This window comes from Ammodytes marinus (genome assembly GCF_949987685.1).
Source record: "Ammodytes marinus genome assembly, chromosome: 1".
In the NCBI taxonomy this organism is placed as follows: Eukaryota; Metazoa; Chordata; class Actinopteri; order Uranoscopiformes; family Ammodytidae; genus Ammodytes; species Ammodytes marinus.
Genome location: NC_137230.1, coordinates 18,863,913 through 18,887,449, shown reverse-complemented (window position 1 = coordinate 18,887,449; position 23,537 = coordinate 18,863,913). Strand labels below are relative to the sequence as shown.

At 41.1% G+C, this 23,537-nt stretch overlaps 1 protein-coding gene across 1 annotated transcript in view; it reads right to left on the bottom strand.

Moving 5' to 3' along the window:
- dennd5a (DENN/MADD domain containing 5A) overlaps positions 1-23,537 on the bottom strand; it is a 33,592-nt gene that overhangs the window by 8,104 nt on the left and 1,951 nt on the right. The window contains exons 2-14 of the mRNA XM_080030031.1: positions 16,049-16,114; positions 15,130-15,239; positions 13,646-14,333; positions 9,686-9,876; positions 8,436-8,753; positions 6,782-6,997; positions 5,949-6,183; positions 4,333-4,483; positions 3,476-3,569; positions 2,057-2,188; positions 1,624-1,776; positions 1,288-1,375; positions 1,098-1,185 (exon numbers count right to left, since the gene is read on the bottom strand). Coding sequence (XP_079886157.1) covers positions 1,098-1,185; positions 1,288-1,375; positions 1,624-1,776; positions 2,057-2,188; positions 3,476-3,569; positions 4,333-4,483; positions 5,949-6,183; positions 6,782-6,997; positions 8,436-8,753; positions 9,686-9,876; positions 13,646-14,333; positions 15,130-15,239; positions 16,049-16,114 — 2,530 coding nt within the window. The remainder of the gene's footprint in view (positions 1-1,097; positions 1,186-1,287; positions 1,376-1,623; positions 1,777-2,056; positions 2,189-3,475; positions 3,570-4,332; positions 4,484-5,948; positions 6,184-6,781; positions 6,998-8,435; positions 8,754-9,685; positions 9,877-13,645; positions 14,334-15,129; positions 15,240-16,048; positions 16,115-23,537) is intronic.

The following is a 23,537-nucleotide window of genomic DNA, read 5'->3' as shown; positions in this document are numbered from 1 at the left end:
GAAAACACAAGGTAATGCAGACATGAGGTATTGTCATCACCTCTAATTAGCTTCAAAATGTGAGAGAATTAGGATCTCAACGTGATTTTTAGTAAAAAATATTTACTGACTGTTAAGACAATATTATCAATTATTAAAACTCATTAAGGGAGGCTGATGGTTGCTAGTGTGGAGGAGGATGTAGCTGTCAGCAGAGTACAGATGAGTGTTTTGCAGACTGACGGGGGGGTCTGGTAACTAGGCTGGAACTAACGCGATGTTACACAGACTCACTCTGCGCATCCTTCCCCCAACGCAAGCCCTGACTCCTCAACTCTGGCTGGGTGCAGGAGAGAACATGATGACAGTGATGGCTGCCAACACACACACACACACACACACACACACACACACACACACACACACACACACACACACACACACACACACACACACACACACACACACACACACACACACACACACACACACACACACACACACACACACACACACACACACACACACGTTAAAGCATGCAGGTGTGCTATGGGGGCTATCGGAATCATTTCAAGGGTTTTATGAAATTAAATATATTGAAGCAAAAACATGTTTATGCTAATTGTAGCACCAGTTTGGCCTAAAGGTCTGGAATGGTTCTCACATTAATTGCGTCCCAGTTCTTATCTAGAGCCAAAGATTTGCCCCAAAAATACGAGGTAGAGCTTTAACAGCACCACAACTATGGAATACATCTCAAAATCCTGAAATGATTCAATATACTGTATGTTTATTTAAAAATGCTCTTTAAAAACTGACTTTTATGTTAAGAATTTCTAATAATCATATTTTTATGTGACAAACGTTCATGTGTGGATGCGATTGTCTCTGTGCATGTATATATGTAATGTATCTAAACCCCGGGGGATCCATTGACACCATCCATATAATCGATTATCATGGGAACACGTATTATTGTTTGGGTCTCCCACAAGGGGGCAGTCTTAGTCCATTGTGACCAGCAGCTAATACATTAGTAAACAAGCTTTGGGTACACTTGACCTCATCCTTCATTCCTTTATTGAGCTGCCATCTCAACAACCTTGAGCCATTCTCACCTCATGTCCTGGATCAGGGACACCTTAAGAGGTGCAATGGCTAAACCACCACCATCAGATCTGCGTCTCTCAGTGTCATGAATGAAAGCTGGTGCAGACAAAATGGAAAAAAAAGGTTGTTAGGCGATTCCTCAGTGTAACTGCAACAACAGTCACTCATTTTAGTCCAACCAGGTGAAGCAGCCTTTACCTGGAGGTCCCAAGCAGCCCGGAGTTGCAGTTTTCTTCTCTTTACTCTCCTGGTAGTGCAGGAGATGGGACCACAAGGCAGACTTACCCTGAAAGAGAAATAAAACATACACCAGTGCCATTATTTTACTTCTATGAGATCACTGTATGTCCACCTCCACCAGCAGCTGCTGCAGTTGCTCCCGATAGTTAGCTGCTGCTATCGGTGTATGAATCCAGTTGTAAGTCGCTTTGGATAAAAGCGTCTGCTAAATGACATGTAATGTAATGTAATGTAGCAGCTGATGATCAATCATGAACTGAAATGCTTGTGTTGTTTTTTCTTTTCCCTCCTGACCTGTTTGATCTGCAGCCCGTGGCTCCAGATCCTCTCCAGCAGGTCACAGAGGCTGGCGATCAGTGTGTTCTCCTCCACGCCCGTGATGCTGACCTCACCGTGACCCAACTCCACCGCCTCCCGACCCATCTTCTCTACCAGCATACGCTTAGTCTGCAAAGGAGAACAAACATACACATTTACTGTTTTTTTCAAATACTGATAATTATGTTTGTGCGGTGGGGAAAAATAACATTGACAGAAAGTTTGGACCAGTGTTTACTTCAAATTAAATGTGGCAATTAGAAAGTTGTGGCCATGACTTCAAATGACAGGGATTGCAAATAGCTTTGTATATAAAAACTATTTACTGCTAGAATCTAAAACACTCGTATTATAAACCGGTGTGAAACAGAGCAAAGGGAATCGAACAGAGCAGTCCTCCTCAGCACACCTTATTCCTGCACTCCTTGAGCAATCCTTCAACAAATTTCCAGTTGGTCTGAGCTATGACAGACGGCGACAGGTTGGACAGTTTGGGCTGTCTGATGGTCGTGCCCAGGTTCCTGGCTTCCTGGATGTATTTCTGGTTAAAGAGAGAAAAATTCAGTCAGCAAACGGCAGATTTTTTTTTAAATTAAAATAAATAAATCTACTCAGCTCTTACTGGTGGGCTCACATCACTGGAGAGGGTTACAACAGAGGAACATGGAGTACTAGAAAAACTGCACGAGTTCAATCAGATTGCTCTATGTAAGGTGTGCTGACAATAGGTTTCTATACTTTTTTTTATCTTTGTTTCTTTAACTTGTTTTACAGGTGCCAGACATAAGTCCATACTTAAGCGTTTAGTGACACCAAAACAAACTGCTATGCTATTACTGTGGTAAATATCCAGATTTCAACCTTTAGATATTGAAGAAATCCCCTACATAAAGTAAAGCAGTGACACATAGGAATCCATATAAGCTAATAAAAAAATTGAACTGAAATGAAAAGATTTTCTCTTAGAATTTTGAATTGTTTCCATATAAAATAATTTTTCTCTTTAAAATACACTTTTAAGAGGTTAAAGGATAGTGTCAGTAGTAGGAACTTCAGTTGACACCAACCCATTTGAACATCCCTGAACCCTGAGCTCGAGGTCATGCTAACATGATGTTTATGCATATACAAGAGATGCATCGAGTGGAACCAGAAAAACTGTCAGCTTATAAAACAAACAGCGACTTATAAACTGTGATACACATTTTGTTTTGAAATGAAGCCTGAAAAAATTCAATTATTCAGGTCCATAACAACACAAGAAAGTGAATAATTTAGAAGCAAATGTTTAAATCATACTGTACTTTGGTTGACATTTTTACTGTGAGTTCCACACAGTGTATCTCCAAACTTGACGTGCCCTCACAGAGCGACATGGATTGTTAGATAAAGATTCAGCAGGTGGGGGGGGGGGTGAAGGAAGCAAGAGGGAGTTGAAGTAGACCACACGGGAGCGGGGACAGGTCATGTGTTCACAAAGCACCAACACATACCAGGTCCACAGTCACCGACTTTAGACAGGGCTTGAAGGACTGCGAGAGCCAGTAGTAGTCAAGAAACAGCAGGAGCTGCAGCTCCGGAAACAAACACTCAACATGCTGAGAGTGTGTGCGAGCGCGAGTGAAAGAGACAGCGGAGAAAAAGACCAGAAAAAAAAGAGAGAGAGAGCAGAGATGTGAGAGGGGACGGGAGAGCAAGACAAAGATGGTAAGACCGAAGTCAAAATAAAGCAAAAACAGAGAACAGGTCGTGCAAAAAAATGAACAAAGACAACACAGGCACTCAGGCAGTCCCATCTGTAGAGAAACACAGCAGTGAGCTCTCTCACCTCTCTCTGGTCGTTGTCTAAATAAAGGTGCTCCGCGTGCTGCTTCTGTCGGTCCCGCCTCCTCCACTGGGCAGGAGCGCTCCTCTTTGTCCACCTGAAGACACAAAACAACACACCTGTCACCAACCTTACAGAGAAACATGGTCAAATAGACGTCATTATCAGACCGAATATACAATCCCAATTCCGAAAAAGTGATGTAGAATATGAATATAACTGAATTTGATAATTCCCTAATCCTTTTCGACGTGTATTGACTATTAAACAGTACCAACACATCATATGTATTTGTTTAAACTTTGTAGATGGTGAAATTCTAAAATTCGTTGCAGGAATGTTGTTATTATTGACTGTTTTCCTTTGCAGTTCTTCCCAAAGTGGTGGGCCTCACCCCATTATTGCTTGTGAAGGCTGAACCTTTAGGGGATGCCCCTTTATATCCAGTCACGATGATAACACCTGTTACCAGTAAACATGTTTATGTGAGTAATGTTCAAAATAGCTTTTTTTTTTGTTTTTTTTAACATTCTACAGCTTTCCCAATCTTTTAATGCCCCTGTCCCAACTTTTTTGAAATGTTTCGAAGGCACCAACTTCAGATTTGGCATATATTTACGAAAAACAATTAAATTGATAGGGTTAAAACGTAAACTATGCTGCCTTTGTATGGTTTTCAACTGGATTGTATGTGAAAAAAGGATAAACAATTATAACAAACTGTTTTATATACGGTTTACAAAATGGCCCGACTTTTTCGGCAACTGGGGTTGTAGATATAGACATCAAAAGTTTATTTTTAAAATAATAATAAATGAATAGCAGTTTGTGATATCAGAGATGGATGGTGAAATACTGACTTGTTGCTGACGGGCCCCGTGGAGAGCACGTCAGACTGCAGTCGGGGGAAGAAGCCCTGCTCGTAGCGTCCCTGTCCGATCTTCATGTCCAGCAGGTGAGGGTGCAGCGCGGTGTGGTCGATCTTTGCCACTCTCATCTCGATGGCTTTCTCTGCGGAAGGCAGTGAGTGACATTGTTCATGTTTCCCAAATCGTGGCGCTTTCCTTGTCAAGATGAGATCGATCAAGTTTTCCTAACACTTCTTTGTGTTTGTGGGATATTAACAATCAAAATGCTAGCCTGGAAATCCAGACCCTGATATCAGGCGCCGCAAATTTAATTTGCCAGCGCCTAGTGGCAGGTCTGGGAATGCCAGGCTATCAAAATGCATCATCTGGTCATGAATTGACTGCGTTGTTTAAGCGTCTACTCCAACTATTTCCCATTTAGAAAGAGCAGAGTTTAAAGGATGATTATCATACATTACTCAGTATATATCCTGCAGTAATGTCAAAGAATCCCATAATCGTGACAAAAAGAAACATCTTTGACATTTATGCAAATGAAATATCAATATAAAGAGATGAATAATATATGGGGCCATCCTGAGTGGAAATATCAAACTGTTGGAAACCGAGTAATTATTTTGTTTTTCCATTTTTCATCTTTCCACCAATCGCCTGACTAAGATTCTTATCTATTATGTTTAGAAACCAGGAGAACTGTGACGAAGAAGCTTCAATTCTTTTTCAATAAAATGACTGACAGCAGAAGAAAGAGAACGAGTCAAAGGGGATTAGGACATTTCCTCCCAATCACCAGCAGAACAAAAAGAAATGTCAGCGTAAAAGGCAAATGTTCTCTTTCTTACAAAAGGATACAGCTCTCAGAGTCGTCCATTATTGCAACTTTAGACCCACCCACATAAGCACCGATTAGTTTAGAGTAATACAAGATGGGATATGAAGCACTGAAAATGGTGAAACATCCCAAAATGGACAACCTTCCCCACTCTAAATGTATCAGCTTATCACTATTAAGACCAGTCATGGAGCTTTCATTTAGAAATAATGTTATGTTCACCAAACGGACATGTATGCAATGCATAGGGGATCTCAGAGGACTGTTAAATGTATAGCAATATGAAAATAAAAAAGGGTTTAGCATCTCCAAACTAGAAGGATTTATGGATAATAGTTATAACACAGGAAGACTGTCCATGAGCGACAAAATCAGCTTTTTCAAATAGCTTTTTAAGCTGCAAACGAGACAGTAATCAGTCAGTCAACTGAAGAGACAAAAATCTCCAAGTCTGTCAGAGGTTCACACCTTCAAATTAAAATCACGACCGCACTCATTTGGGCTTGAAATTAAAAAGGGTTTATAGGTCTTCATTAATGACATTGGCAAAAACTTTAAATTTCAAATGCCGCTGTCTTACACAGAGTCGAAATTAAACATTACAGGAGGTCTGCGTTTGGACTGGTCAGTGCAACCCAATTACAGACTTGTCCTCAGGTTGAGAGGTGTGTCCAAAGAGTAGTGCTTTGAAAGAAATCAATTTAGGTTCAAAAGCTTTCCAAACCCTTGGAAAAAAAGAAAGAAAAGATGCTAGTACCCATAAAGCTTTCCTTACCGGCTTCTTCGATGTTTGTGCATTTCTGGTACATGGAGGTGCGCAGAGTGGGCGTGCGGACGTTCAACATGCGGACCTTATCCACGCGCGAGTCAAACACCCTCAGCGTGTGCTCCTTCTCCTCATCGTCGTGACAGAGGATCTTACTGTCGATGAAGGAGGCAAACATCTGAGTCTCCAGGAACCGTGACAGGAAGGGCAGGTAGGGCTCAGGCTGGTCGGACAGGAAGGAGGCCTGCACACACGCGCACACACACACACACACACACACACACACACACACACACACACACACACACACACACACACACACACACACACACACACACACACACACACACACACACACACACACACACACACACACACACACACACACACACACACTTAAATGGTGAAATTCAATGTCATATCTGCAGGAATTAAAGGAGAAGTAAGCGATATCTTTTTGTTAATATACGTGTTAAATCACTCTATATTCATACAGCAATCACTTAAACAGTATGCACAGCTCATAACAAAAGTCTCCCAGTCATTCAACTTTGCAGTAATTGCAAGATAAATTGTTCCGTTCGGTTTTTTATCCAATCAGGAGACAGAGAGCTATAAAGAGGCGGGTCTCTGTGTCCGTGATCGATGACTCGCTGCTCTCCATCGCGGCACTATTTGACAAAGATGGCTGCACGTTCATGTGGTCGTGACGTAGGGACGAGGGAGGGGACCGCTAACTGAAGTCACTGACAGGTGAAGTTAGCCAAAAGGACCATAGCGCTTCTCACTTCTTCTTTAATATCCTTCAACAACACGGCACCGTTAAGGAAGCAGCAGTATACCTTGTCAAAGTTCTGCATCTGGTCTCGATTGGTGAACCAGGACTCTTTGTCCTGGCTGGGCTGGATGACAAACACCTCGTAGTCGGCGAACATCTGGGTGAATCGGTTGGCGAAGACCTCGCGCACCTGGATGTTGAGCTGGTGCATCTTTAGATCCTCCTCGTCACACTGGAAGCGCGCGTCCTTGTTGCTGCTGGCGTCCTCTTTAACCTCCAGCTGATACACAACAACAAGAAAGTAAAAGCGTGTGAGAAAGAACAGTGGAAATAATTCATGTTGTCTTATCTGACTGTTATCACAGGCTGCTGCTGAAACAGAGGGGGGTTATGGGAAAGGAAGTCAAGGGCATCAGCAGGGATTCATGACCCTAAAACAAACTGAAACTAAAGTCCTTTTTTTTAGCTGGACAGATGCCATCAGTAGGGGGCTGAAATGACAAAGTGCAGGCCTACCACTCGATGTACGTGCATCTGTATAGCTGTTCCCCTGTAACAACAGTGAGTTTAGATAAGAAGAAGTGCAAGTGACGGCTGACCTTACTTATATAGAGGATGAGCTAATCCGTCTGTGGAAGGCTAATGCTTGCCACTAGTGCATAAGCTGATTAGGCCTCACAAACAGACTTTCCCTAATTAGCAGCCAATTCATCCGTTTATCAGTCTTTAGAGAGAGTATTTCATCATATTAACACTCACTACTGTTTGTGACACACTCGAGCCAAATGAGGCTCTACAGACAATTATATCTGTTGATGTTTTTTCATGATTTCAGGCTGTGAGACAATGACCGGAAGCATTTCAAAATACAGCTTGAGTTAATGTTCCTGAATTATTCAATTCAGATGAGTACGTATACATATGAACTCCATAGTTACACAAATATTATAAAGATCTTAAAAATAAAATATCAAAACATGCCTTAATGATTAAAACAAATGAACATATAAGTTTTCCATTGAACTAAACTTGTTTTAAATGAAAAAACATGACATGTAAACAACTTCTGTTTCCTCCTATCCTCTGTACTGACAAAATATGTATCCATTTCAATGTGTGGTGTAGAAGGGGCTCCCCCTTTTGGACAATGTCCCTTACTGTAATAATGAAGGAAAAACATGATGATACAATAAACCTTTCTATTTTGTCAGTTCTTTTAGAAACATTGATAATATTTTCCTATCCCTTTTCCTACCTTTCACCCATTGAATTATTTACAAGATGGCAAAAAAACTCTGTCTCTCCAATTCTGTCTAATAAAGCAAAAATGCCCAAAAATCTTTAAAATAAAAACTATATTTGCAAGTCTATTTTTACATTGATGATTAAGGCACTAAGTATAATTCAACTATAATTTCAAAATGTATTGTAGAGTGAGTTCCAGGCCTTAGTATAGGTATTTTTATAAATTTTATTACTTTCATTTAATATTTCATTTCAACTAATCGATCCAATTACAAACGGAAATTCCGCTATAATCTCTTTTAATCATATATTACCCTTTGACGACCAAACTATGCAAAACTGAGATAACACTTAATTATTTAAATGTCTTGGTGAAATAATAAATCTTACTTGTTATACGATTTATTGTTCAACTTGTCATTTGAACTTTGTTGTATGTATAATCCCTATTTCATATTGACACAATTGATCACCTTCTCCAGGCTGACGCTGACCCCTGTCCTCTTGACCAGTGCCTGCAGCCGGGCGATGGTTTGATTCTCCCTCAGCAGGTAGGAGTTGAGGGGCGAGGCCAGGTTACCGTTGCGTTTGTCAGAGACGACATCCATAGAGCGGAAGCCTCTGTACTTGGGCTGGCTGTCGCTGGAGTGAATGTTCCCCTCCGGAGACACACCGAACGACATGAGCACCTCGGAGATCTCCTGAATGAACTCCAGCTTGTTGGGGAACTGGGGCAACTCCTCTGGCAGCTCGATGAAGTGGTTGTCGATGTCCACGAAACACAAGTTGGCCTGTGAGACGACAAGAGAAAGATCAGATGATGGATGAGCGTGATGCACAGAAAAAAACAAGCGCAACACTTGACATTAAAAAGTCCAACTATACTAATGTGCTAATAAGACCCCTGTCTGAGGCTTCGAAATTATTTTATTCAATTATTTATTTAGATCTATATTCATGTGCAATATTTAAACTGTTCAATAATAATACAACAATTCAAATAACATAATTTTTCTTTAACCGTATTATTGATATTGTTGATGGTTTCACAAATTACATGTGAAATATTGATATTATATATATTCTTAAGCAGGAGCATTTAGAACAAATAAGTCCTGAGATCAATACTGCAAAGCCAGCAAAACCTATTTGTATATCCATTCAGGTTTGACAGGGTAATCACTTGATTTACCGGATACACCTGACAGCACATTACACTTTCTACACACATCTGACCTTGAAATCCCCCCATACATCGAGGGAACTCTGCGGGTTCAATTATATGAAGTAACTAGATACGTCAAAGAAGCTTCAAAATGCGACCACAAGAGGAAACGACAGGAGAAGAAAAACTGTCCTCTCTGGCTCGTGTTCGCGTCAGCGGTGCAACTAAGGCCTTACCTTTGCAGAAAGACAGTAATAATAAACCTGCATGTTTGTGTGCCAGAATAAGTCAAAGACAAGGAAGGATTTATTCACTAGATAGAGATTACCTTCTCACATCTTTTGGCACAAACAACTGACTCTATACTCTATCTACTTATTGTTTTGAAACGTGGTACAAATGGACATATAGGGACTTGCAGCACTGTTCCCACCTCGCACAGTACAGTACATTCTAATGTAGAAATCCTGTAAACAATAAAGATCCATGCTCAGTATTATTAATATATAAAACCAATTCAAACTCAATCCAGTGAGAGACACTAGGGTGCGTTTGTACCTCCTGTGGCAGCTCTAGTTTGGTGCGGTCGTCCTGCCCGCCGTTGGAGTGCAGGCCCATGAGATACGGCACAGGAGCGTCAAGGAAGTGGAGCAGGGAGGCCGGCAGGATGGGGACGTACACATGCTGCCACTGGTAGGGGAACATTAAGGCTGTGATGCTCTCTGCCACTGTCATCAGCCGCTGGTAATCTGTGACACACACACACACACACACACACACACACACACACACACACACACACACACACACACACACACACACACACACACACACACACACACACACACACACACACACACACACACACACACACACACACACACACACACACACACACACACACACACACACACACACACACACACACACACACACACAAAGAGAACAGGGATGAAGGAGCGACAGTGAACATTTAAACAATATGTGCATTGCTCTCTAGGTTCATTCCTGACTTGATTATTACTTTAAAGCCTTGGCTGCTGCGTTGTCACTTGTGCGTTTCCACATTTTCTCTCCACAGCACACCCATCAAAATCAAAAGTCTGTTAGGTTCTATGACGTGATATATGTGACATTTGTTACATGTAACATTTCCCCGGACAACACTTTAAAGGGTTAAGCCAGACTGAAATCCATAGGGCAGAGATCAGCTGCTGTATTGATCAAAAAGGACAGTCTCTTTATAATATCTTAAAACTGTTCCAAACTGGTGTAGTGGTTAGAGCGCCCTCTAAATGGAGGCTCAGTCCTCAGAAGAAGTAGACCACGGGTTCCAATCCGGCCCGTGGTCGTTCTCTTCATGTCATAAAAAACTGTGTAATAAAAAAAGCATTAAATGCCCAAAAAATTATCTTAAAAAACTTCCAAAACTTTCTGTGCAACACCATCTTTTTCAAAAGACAAAAGGGAAGCTCCCACCACCTTGTCTTTGTTATTCTCTGTTCTGTAAATGTGGGCGTGGAGAACAATGGATCAATTACCAACCTTTAAGGAATTAGCTTTGATGACACACGATGTGCAAAGAATTCAGGGAGTGGATCCTCTGAAGTCCAAATTTTTAAACCAAAAATACATCGCAACAAACTGGTGTAGCAAGTCCTATAATGAACACTTAAAAATAAAGAAAGGAGTCTGATTGGTCAACAACAAAAGACCATTTTGACTGTGTTGATGACTGTATTATGATATTGCTTTATCCACTTCAGAAAAGGATCTGAATACTTTTTCCATCAATGAAAGAGATGGAAAAAGTTGCAATGTGTACTGAGAACAGTCATCTTGCTCTTGTTTACCACTGGTATTAACACTTTTTGGGCCATTTTAAGGGCACCATAGTGGTGATACACTTTATTTTTCAAGTCGTGGCCTGCCTGAAACCGTTTTGGTCTCTGAGTCTAACCATCCTCAGTGGGAGGTGGTCTGAAGGGCCTCGTTGGCCTGCGTCCTTTGCAGGATCCAGACTCTGTGAGATAGCTGCAGTCAGCTGATCCCTCAGACAAACGATAAATTCCTCTGCCATGACTCCACACACATGGCAACACTCCTTCCAGCTCACACTTAAGTCAATTGGTATACATGCAAATATGCGCCGGCAGGTCCTCCTCATCTGCATTCCTGCTGTATCCTGTCGCATACTGTGCATTCAGCAGCAGTAGGCCTGCCTCTCCCGTTATGGTGCCAAAATAAATACCATTCCTTCATTTGGTCATGTGCTGGTCAATGAGAAGGGACTCTCACACCCTCCCCCCTTTCTCAGTGGGCTTCCTCTCCCAGCATGGGCACAGGAATACTAACATCACCCCTCTGCTCTTTAACTAGGCCACCATAAAAAGAAACCACTTTAAGTCAGCTCACGAAGAGTCAAGTGCTGATGCAATATGCACAAAGATGAATGAACATTTTGTCCACAATGACAACTGGTAGCAGGTTGGACTTGGAAGTGATGCCATTGAGTTTACATACTGAGTGCATGTGCAACACATACAGATATGCCGTAACAGATCGAACCACAAAGACTTACGGTGTTAAATTCGATAAAAAAGGTCCGTCTGATCATGACAGAGAAATTGTAACAACATGGTAATGCTTCAAATTGGTCATTTTAAACTAGACTTCAGATGATTCCTCTCTTTTTTACTTGTGTCCTCAATTCTCATCTATCCTGCTACTGTCAACAGCACCAATCACATAATCACCGAAGCTGTCTATGGAATAACAATAACAATTAATGGCTTAATAACAGCGCGTCACAATGGCTGACACATGATAGACACATGAATGGGCTTATTGTTCGAGAAAGACGGAGGAAGCAGTGAACAAGTATCTGAACATTTTGACTTTTATGGCTTCATGGGAGGAAATACCGTACAGATAGTTTTTTTTTCTTTTAATCAGCATTATGAATTCCAGTGCTATTTTTAGCACATACTGTAAAGCATACAGTCCTTTCCTTATTTGCAGAGCATCCTTCTCCTCCAGTGTCTGGTGTGTGTTTCAGTGAGCGGCGTCTTTTCCCCGACAATCCCTGGTTTCTTCCCAGTGGCAGATTGCCAGGGCTTAACTCTACACAACACAGCACCCTTCACACGTTCTGCAGTGATGAACCACATGGGGAGGAAAAGAGGCATGATGTCACTTTCGACCAATAATAATCATCCTGCATCACTTCTATCCTCCCTGTCTCAGGGAGCTTAGCAACAGGTTGCTTAGCAACACTACAGCTTTCCCCCCCGGCCCCTGGCGTTTGTAAACCATTTGCCTTCTCTTGCCATTGTAATGGATCCAATCACCACACAAGACCCAGTGTCCTTAAATGATTTCCTTGTTTCTCATGCGTGCACACACACACCTAACAGTGACATTAATGTCATATTGACTACTATTCTGCAAAGGTTGGTATGGTTTAAGTGTAGTTTATATACTCACAAACACCAATCTCTCTGTATTAAGGGATTTTATAATCAAAAGCTCCTATGATCTGGAGTAACTCATCATCAGACTCTTGCTGTGTGTTTTGCTTAAAACGATGAATCACAACGGAAACTAATCCCAGTTACCAAAAAAGGCCCGCTGAGCCAAGCTGGGAAGGCAAACAAACACAGCAACTCACACACATTTACATGCGAGTCCTGGCCGGTGGGAGCTGCCTCTGATGGGTGAGGGGGCCGACATTTGCGCAGGCTGGCGCTCACACTGCATCACTTTAATGGACACACTCAACAAGTTATGTAATCTCCTGGATAACAGCTCCATCAAAAATGTGTCGTAGACTTCAGCCTTTTGTTTTTTGTTCCCTTTGCAACAAACATCCAGCCGTTTGAAATCCTTTCATATTTTTCATACTGGCCATAGAGCTACAGTGTAGCCATTTCTTATTTTCCTTGTCTATGATTCTGGCTGAAACAGACCATAAAAGTGAGTTATGGTACAAACAAAGTGGTACTGACCGAGCATATCCTGACCCTATCAAAGACCATCTGAGGCTTCCTGCAACTCAAAACAGGCCACAGACAAAAGCCCTGCTTTCATCCATCCGAAATGTATTAACAGGGAGGAAAGCCTTGAAGCTACACGAGCGTGTAATAACCAGGTCCCGGGACGATATGTAGTCTCATGTCATGACACCAATATGTCTGAGACATCTCTTGAGACCGCCCCTCTACTAACAGGATCTCATAACCCCTCAATTCTCAGGAAACAGCTGTTACATCCCTACTAAACAGGATTTCAATGTAAGCCTAACTTCTTGGCAATTCTTTAAAAAAAATAGTATTGTAGTGATGATGCATAGCTACTTGGAATCAGAGCATCCTTATGGTATTTAACGATGCACAATGCAGCAGTTTCTGGAGAGGGTCATTTGTTTACATTTGCAGTATATTTACAAAACATATCTTCTCTACATGTAACTATTAGTATTATTGAATAATTCTATCATAATCATAAACCAAAACTCACGCTGCGAGTAAAGCAGTATCTGCATCTCGAGCAGGGCGCAGGTAAACAGCTGGAGAACGTTCTCCACCCCCAGCAGGTGGAAGACATCACCGATGGGAAAGTCAAAGAGTGGCAGCTCGGAGGTGCTAGGCCTCTGGCACACCACGGGCCCGTACACGCCAGAGAACTTGAGTGAGCGTCCGGAGGGGGGCATGGGCACCTCGTACAGGATGTTGTAGACGTAGCTCTCTAGTGGGAGGGGAGGGGGCTGAGGGGACGTGACGGCCTGGTGCAGCTGCTGCAGCACCTTCCTGCAGGCCTGGGGAAAGGCCATGGGAGTGATCAGGCAGATGCACTTTGACACGTACAACGTGTCGCGGCTGATGTCGTAGGAGTTGAAGCGCTGCAGGCGGGAGATGGCGGGCGCTGCGTGCAGCACAGGCCGGGGGGGCAGGGCGTGCTGGTGTCTCTGGTCGTCACGGGCCTGAGGAGAGGTGGGCGTGTGCAGGATGTCGTACTGCTCTGCATTGTGCATGTGGTACAGGGTCTGCATGGCGCTGCATATCTGCTTACTGGTCACCTCCTCAAAGAAGGTGAGGGCAAAGCCATAGGTCCGAGAGCCGTCCTCCCTGGTGATGATGAAGCAGTGGAACTGAGGCTCCCGGGAGTCGGCCTGCGTCCGGAACGCCAGACCCTTTGGCATGCAGAGCTGGGAGAAGGAAGAGAGAAGAGGGATGTGAATAAAGACCAGGTGAGGGGACATGAGTAAAAGCTGTTGAAATACATCTAGGGCTTGGATTATTTTAAATGCTTTTTCTTTGTTGTCTAAATCAGAAGGCAGAGCTAGACATTTTTGGGGAAATATGTTTATTTAATATTTATTTGGGGTTTAGATGATACTACTGTCATGTCTGGGCACTACATGCAGAACTAGAGCCCATAGGCGATTAGCTTAGCAGTTTCCCCGTTTACAGTCTTTATGCTAGGCTAAGCTAACTGACTCTTACTCCAGCTCAATACTTGTCGCCCAAACATGAGAGTGGATTCAATCTTCTCGTAACTCATGGAGAGAAAGCATTTTTGCCAAAATATTGAACTATTCCTTTAACGGTCTGATGGAACCAACCACAGTGGTTACTGACATTTTTCTCTTTCACTTGTTAAAGGTGGAGTAAACCATTCCAGGGAAGGCTTGTTGAAATTTGAACTTAGCACCATAACAGCTAGGCTGCTTGTAGCTGATTGGTTGGAGTGTTGACGGACTCCCTTTGTTTACATACTCGTTTATAGAGCCTTGGCTGTGTCAGTACAATACGGACAGGTACCAAATATGAGTTCATATTCACTGATTTAAAAAAAAGAGTGTTTTGAATTAGGATTGCTGCCTCCACCTTTAATAGTGCATAACCGTACAATGCACTTAACACCAAGTTTTCATTTAAACCCTTTAACAGACCGATAACAGTATAGTATAAAAGTAAATGAATGGTGTAGTGAGATCGTACCATGCCCACTGCATCCTGGTCAAATGGGTTCCACTCGACATTTTCAGGAAAATGTGCCAGAACTTTGGACTTAAAGGTTCTCCGCAAAGGACTCTGCTCAAAATTCTCACCTGGAAGTGAAACAAACACAGTAGAAAAAAGGAAAAAGAGACAAACAGTTATCAAATGTTCACAGAAGCAGAAGCAGAAGCACGGTCTGATCAGAAGCAGGTATAAAGTGGCAGGCGCAACTCCAGAGGAAAAAGTAAGTCAGCAAATTTCTCTTGAGGGGAATGTTGTATTGAATCATAGAAAGCTGTCATCTGCATCCTGCTCCAGAAGGTATAATAAAGCATTCAGGCAGCGTCTTACACTCCAGAATAGATCAATTATTAGAGAAAATAAAAATTTGATCAGATTGTAATGCTCCCCGACAGCTTTGATGACAATACAAAAAACCCAAAATAATCAATCCTAGAAAAAGCACAAATTGAGTTGATTTGAACCCAGAGTAAAGCAGAAGTGATGCACACACACCAAAGGCAGTACTGAAAAATCATTCAGAGTGTAGGGGGAGAGCAAACATTGACCAAGCAATGCCGGCGCAGGCAGCACTGGATTTGTTGAGTGTGTGTGTGAGAGAGAGAAACAGAAGCAGTGATTGTCAAACATCAGCTCATTGTTCAGCTGAAGGGTGTGAGGGAGGAGGGAAGAACCCAGGAGGAGGGGATTCAGAGTGCACAAAACAGAAAGGGTAAAGTCCCAAACACCTGCGCAGAAAATGACTGCGGAAACTCAGAATTGGAGGTAACAAAGGAGGGCTGCTGAGAAAAAATGAAATTAAAAAACAAGGTGTGCCAGGTTTAAGAGGCTGAAGGGGTTAAAGCTGAGCTTGGGTTAAGAGGGGGGGGGAGGAGTGTGTGTGTTGTGGGAGGGTTACCTTCGTCTGCCAATTTTCCTCTGGCCCCATCTCTGAATTTAGTAGCTTCTATATACTGGCATAAAGCTACACAACAAATAAAAACAAAAGTAGAATTAAAAGCCTGTTTTTTTCTGGATGGACTTCTCAATTTTTTGTGCATTTTTTGTGACAGCTCTGCTCTGAGAACAAGCTGCACACAGACACACAGGACACTATCCTGTCAGGTGGGTTTGTTCATTCAAAGCCATAGGATACAGCCTTTTCTGTGCGTCAAAGTTCCTTTTGTTTTCAGAGATCATGCAAATCCACACACTGCTCTTATTATGGGTTTTTTTTACCACAAAGACTACAAGCCATGCTGGAGACTCCTCGAGGCTCAGCGGTTTGTGGAGCTAAGTGCTGACGTGCTCACAATGACAATGTTATCACGCTGACGTTTAACAGTTAAAGGATCATCAAATAAGTTATTACAATTCATCACCTGGTAACCATGACATCTAATAGTTGAGCTTGCAATGATATTTTTTAGTTACCAATGGTAAGTTGTGAGCACTTAGAGCAAAAAGCTGTGGCAATATATTTTTCTTATCTGTCATCCTAAATGCTGCCATCTAAAAAGGAGAAGACTGGAATTCTCTGTAGCTTTCTTATTTTGTTAACGAATCCAATTTTAAAAAAAGGCGACAGTTAAAAACTGTCAAAAACATATTAAAGAGTCACACTGTGGCACGGAGTGACATGTTTCTGCATTACAATGAACATGGGCCAATTAATATTTAGAATCAATAAATCATATAGCTAAAAAAGAAAAATAGCCCCCAACAAATGGGAATCAAAGCTGAGTGCCACGGACAGGGTCGGGAAGTTGGACCTTATTGAAAATCAACCTTCTTGGTTTTGGCCTTTTTATTGGATATGTTGACAATAAAAGGAAAACTTTTCATACTTCATTAGTATTTTACAAATACATGATGTCATTGTGACATTTCAATACATTTTTATCATTTCACACTTTTCATCTCATGCTGAAGAAAACATTGGGCATATTGTGTCTTATATGCGTATCCAATCAGTAGCCAGTCATGGGGCTGCTGCTCCTGTTTTGCAGACTGAACCAGCCCCAGAGCCCAGTAAATATTATCTAACATTTCTCTTAAAAAAGGAGCCTTTATGCAGCCAGCCAGGCAGTGCTTTTTGCTGTCCTCTTCATGCATGACATTTGCCAAGCACTAGTGAAACAGTCTGTTCTGGCTGAAACACACATTCATGCTGCAGCCCATCAAAGCCAAATGTGAGCTGTAGAACACATGCCATCGACTCTTTTCTAGTTGCACCACAGCAGTTATCGAACGAAAGCTGTTCTTGGGCTGATGCGGCCTATACATTTTTGAAACTAGGACTTTCTCCTCATCGGCATTACAGAAAAATAATCAATTTTTGACAGCACTTGATGATTTCTTGCAGCGAGACTCATACAAGGACAAGAAATAATGACCTTCCGTGGTATTGGTTTTTGGCGAGACATTAATGTCAAATCTTTATCTCAAATCTCTGAGAATTTAAGAATGATGAATGAAAGTCATTCAGATAAGAGGTAGAAAATACCTGATCTTATTCTTCTCCAACCCAACAGTAAGAGGACAAGTTCCCATTAGAGAACCAATCCTGGCATGGGAAATAAAAGTCTTGAGGATTAAGTGGTTTAATCGGATGGTTACTTTTCATATCCAAACAGCCCCTGGGGAAAAAAACTAGGCCATGAACGAAACTCCAGACTATAAAAACATCGGCAAGCAAAGATAGGTCAGACAGAGTGATTATTATGATGAGAGGGGATAGGGTAAACAATGTTAAGTTCCTATTAAAATCTTTTCAAATCAAATATTTTTATACCACCAGACTTAATGTTTAATCACCATATTTAAGACTTTAAGTTGCTTTTTGAACAAGTTCAAAGAGGATAAAACCGACTCCTAAGCCTTTACATAGGGGTCAAATTCAGAGACAGAAAGTGAAAACAGACAGGTGACCCGAGCTGTCTGTGAACTCTGTCCAGACACCATAAGGTTCGTCAATAAAACAACACATGTCTGGAAAGACCTGGCCAAATGAGTAGAAATCTCTTCCTGAAATAGGTTGTTGCTCTTAAGTCTTTTTTTAAATTCTCTAGGACTAATAAACCCTTTGATTTTTTGAGGAGTTCTCTCACATGGTATAGGATGGGGGATCTGTCACAGTGTGTCTACATTTGCCAGGCTCAAGTGCAGTAGGCTGAGACTACACAGGTGTTCCTTTCAACCAATGTGTTCCCCCCCGCTCGTAATTAGTGCTAATTACAAGCCAGCTGATCCCCAACAAAAAATGTCCTCGATCTGTCTGGAGGTACCGTGTTGATGGATGCTGATGTGAGTGTGGGTCCATAGCAGTGTGGGAGGAGAAAAGCACCCACAGCTCTGCAGCCCTCCTGTGCTCACATAACACCCACTGTAGCTTTGCCTACTATAGGCTCAGACATAAAGGAACGCTCCCTCGCTATTAGGACACAACATGGAGAAGATGCCGCTATCGCTTTAGCTCGGCAGCAAAAAACATAAAACACTTATTCAGCCAGAAGCATCAATGCTGACAAGGCGTGATCATGATGGCTCACTCAGCTTGAACTCACACAGCCTTCACAGTTTATACTCCCAACAGAGGCAATATGTTGTTTTGTTGTTGTTGTTTTTTTCTTTCAATACAAAAAGGTACAATTTCACCTAAAGTTTCTGGGATTTTTTTTTTTTTCACATGCTAACGTGTGGGAAAGGTTTCTAATCCAGCACACTAACATCACTGTCTTCCCTCGTTCAAATAGTTGACACAGTATCTCATCTCACAACCCAAAAAATACCAGCATCCTGTTTGTTGTCAAGAGGAAACTAGTGGTTCAGCCACTTTCAAAGATAGTCAAATATGTCAAGGAATCCCCTCAATATCACTAGACTTGTTTGAAAGTCAGCACAGTAGTCTCAGAATGACAAATCAGGGAAATTAATTTCTTGTCAAAGAAACCTACAATAAAAACACATATAGTTGACTATAGAGGGGGAAGGACAAGTTTAACAGCATTCTTAAACTCTTGCACATTTTTTGGGGGGTTTCTCAGCTGCTCTCGAGAGTGTATCTGATGTCTAAGCATAATGTTAACAGAAAAAAAAATATTTATCTTGTTCACAGTTACCTTTGTAAACATTAACACCTATACCAACGACTACTATGAAGTGTACAAAAAATATCCATCCACGAATGAACTACGAATGTACAGTATTTGGCTGCTCTGTTGCACTAGGTGTCGCAGTAAATCACGGATGCTTGAACAAAAGGCCAAGGAACTGGCTTATCCAAATGAGACGCAGCTTTTATTGACGTTATTAGGACATTGCCATGGTGGCTTTCCCTTATTTGACATGTTGCAATGTCTGCCGTGAAAAAAGGTATACGACACTTCCCCTTGATAAAATTCCTCAAACATTTTCTGATGCTTTCTCTTAATGTTCGTTTATGTCCTGGTATAAGACGCAACCGTAAAAAGTAAGTAATGTGGCCAAACAAATACAGGTTGGGGCATTTAATCATGATCTTGAAATAAGACACTAATGCAATGATGGTCACAAACAACAGCCAGACCAATATCTAACTATGCCACATTTACAGTTTACAGGATTTAGTCGGCGAGACAACCTTGAAATCTAATACGGCTTTGAAGAAACATGAATTCAGCTAACAAAACAGGTGTCAGCAGCCCAGGGATTGGACTGCAGAGGAAACTTGACCCACAGTAAAATAGGCAGCCTTTTAGACAAGAATGTGCAGGTTTAATTACTGCGCCATGACAGGAAAAGAATGTAAACCTTCAGTGTTCAGGACCTCTAAGCCCAGACAGAGAACAGCATTGACAAGCGGTACATTTAGTTTAGTCATACAACTTATATAAGATATAGACCCCAAGTTAATACAATGAGGTTATATTGTTAAGCATCAATGACATTTAGAACAAAATGTAAACAAATTGTTGCTGAATTTGCCCAAGAAATTGACCCAGAATCTGAAAGCAAGTCAATTTAAGTTGCAGATTGTACAACACTGTGATCTTTTAGCTTCAAACCACTCGTTGCAATTCACAGAATTTCTAAGCTCTGAGATCTGATGTCTCTATTCAAAATGCCCTTTGGGGGGTTTGTAGTCAACTTATCTCCCAAATGTTTTTATGTCAGCAGCCTGTGACTTTTTAATCAAAGAGGCGGATATTTTCTTTCATTTCCTTTTTTCCCCCCCTCATGATTCATTTGGAAGTGTTTTATGCCGATCCATGCAGTGCCTATGGGAATTAGAAATGGGACCTTTCCTTTAAGTACCAGGAGTACCAACATATCAACTAAAAAAAACAAAGTACTTTAATCTAAACTCATCATTAGCCCTATGTGCCTGTATTTTATTCAAGCTTACTGATCAGGTTCTGAATTTGTAATTATTTGGGGAGTACAGATCAAGATACACGGCTCCCTCTAAGCCCTGTGAAATCTGTAGCCTAAATATTCAAGCTGATTTTAAAAAACACTGGCTGGAGACCCTTTACAGGCCCTCAATAAAATAAAAAATTTGTGAAAAATAATAATATTTAAAGCCCAAATGCATATAAAGCCAGCTTTCATGATGAGCCATTCATCCCTGTGTGTTTGCTGAGTAGGATTGGGGGGAAGAGAGGCCTGCATGGGACATTGAAAAGGGTATTTAGCATTTGAATAAGTGGAGCCTGTGTGCGAGTGTACTTCTGTCCGTCAGCTCCCTGTGTTTCCAGAGTCTCCAGTGAGGCTGCAGGGTCGTATATATGCTAATCAGGTCTTTTCGCTGTGCTGCCTAACACTGTGCTTAAAGAAAAAGTTTTAGTCGTTTCTTTTGTGTCTCACTGTACACAAAATCGCCACTGGACCATATTAAAGATGAGGAAATAACAATGGGGTTCTGTTAAATCGTCCCATTTCATTCATGGCACCAAGTGCCTAACAATAGCCAACAGTTTTGTAAGCATGACGCAAGGTTCATTCAAAATGTATAAATCATTAGGTGTACAGTATCACTTGTATTGTTCAGTTCAGTAATTACACTGATGAATTATCTGTTGTTTCTCTTATGTCGTATTTATGATAAAGCCTTCATCGTTTACCAACCTTTTTTGTTTATAACGTCCAAAACAGCTATTTTATTCTTTCAGAATAAAGAAGCTCAAAACAAATTCAGTATTTAATTGGGTTGCATATAATGTTTATTGTTGGTTAATTGTGTCAACCAACACTCCAAAACCCAATATCTTTGTCTTATTATCATATACTTCAAAGAAAAAAAGTAAATTTGCAACAATTGACAAGCTGGAATCAAATAATGTTGGCCATTTCTAATAGGGAAAAATGCCCAAATGATTGATGATTAGACTCTATTGACCAACAAATCCATTATAATTTCCTTCAGCAAAAAGGGGCTTCTTTGAATTTCCTTGTTGTAACCGACCATCAGTCTTAAACCCAAAGTTTATCGATCAAAATAGTAACCAATTTATTGTTTGTCAATTGATTGATTGCTTAATTAACTACTTTTTGCAATGCTAGAAACCACCTTTGTTTTCTTCAAATATGTTGACAAAGCATGTAGCCTACTGTATGAGCAATCTAATTGTTGACTTGTTTTGTATATACAAATTGAAGTTGGATTTGGAGTTTGTACAAATCCATCCATACATGAATCATACCTGAAACATCACAGCGTTACCAAGAAAAAAAAGAGGATTCTATGTAAGTATTCAAATCTGACAAAAAATAACAATGTTATGACTCACAACGGCCAAAACATGCTGTTTATCGTCTAGTAGAAGTAATGGAGTTTCCCACAGCATTTCCTCACTTCAACTAAACTAAAAGCCCATAATGGCAAGCCCCTAACCTGTTTCTACAGTAAACTGGAGCAGTGTTCAGGAAGTAGAGCAGCTTCACAGATGTTTGACCACAGAGCCCAGAGTTTGTACTTCTGTGCAAGCATTCACATGTTCAACATGATAAGCATGTGAAAACTGGAAAGGCAATTTGAGATCATGAGATACTGTGATATAGATCTGTGAGAGTGGAAGCCAATCAATGGGATGTTACCCTCTACTATCATTGTTGTGTTTAAAACAACACTTATTTATGTCAAATGCAAACATGGTGCTAAGACTATTTGAAACAGTTTCAAGAAGGTCAATAAAAAATATGCATTTCCAGATTAAACTGCACCCATGTGGACACCGCCTTTGCCTGGCCAACAAGATGAAGTTATTCAAGAACTTCTTTAACTTGATTTCATTTCATACATTTCAAGAAAAGTTAAACATGTAAACAGGAACTTGAATTAAAGGAAGTAAAAAAGAAAGGGAAGGGCAGGCGTTAAGTCTTTAAAAACTATGAGATGTTTTGGTTTAGTTATTGCTTTAAGGAGGAACTAACTTTCTGTAAACTACAACAGGCCTCTCACTACCTGCTGAGTCACAACACATCACAAAGAAACGGGGCAAAAAACAGAGAGTAAAAAAAAATGCTACAGCAGTTTAATTTCTTGTTTCCACAACAACAAAACACTAAAATCAGTTAACAAACAAAGGCTGCACTAATTGGATTGTCAGTTGTTTGAAGCCAGACGTGCACAGGAGCAGTGACCCGGTCAACCAGAGCGTATACACCTCATTGCTGTTACTCACAACACGCTTGAGGCTAATTCACGTTAGTCGATTGGCACTCTGATAGTTTGCCTCCCTGAAGGAAGTCAACTGTCCACAGGTGCGAGAACGTGAGTCTTTCTTGATGTCTTTGTAGACCAGTTTGTTCCCTTTCACACATACAGTTTTGCTGATGGTTATTTTAGGGTTGTTACTGTTAACTGCAGGCAACCTTGATATTTTTTAAGTGCAGGGAAATGTTGAAGCTTCTCCAAATGACAGACATCTCCATCGTGAAAAGTTTATTATTTAGCAAATTATCCCGACATGAGAACACAAAGATAAATATTATACTCTTGTTTTTATTCTGCAGAGGAGGCCCTGTTTGGGCTAATTGGCCAAACAAGCCCAGAACCTCCAACGCACCCATCTGTCACGCAAAATCTAACACATTACATGTACAAAAGCCTTCATTAACACTATAGGAAAAACCTATTAATGTTTAAGAAATAAATCATTTATCCAACTATTAGCTTCATCCTCAGTGTACACAGCATGTAATTAGATGGATAAATCCAGTCTGAAGCGGAGTGTCTGTGGGGAAACTCCAATCATATCTATGCAGACTGGGGCAATGCAACATCGCTGAAGTGAAGGTGTCAACATGAAGTTCAGACGATACGTGACTAATAACAGACTTGTAGTTTGATTCATTAAACTCATTGATCTAGCCCACACACACTGAAGATGGGTTGTTCTGTTTGTGGTAGTCAGTACAAAGTATCA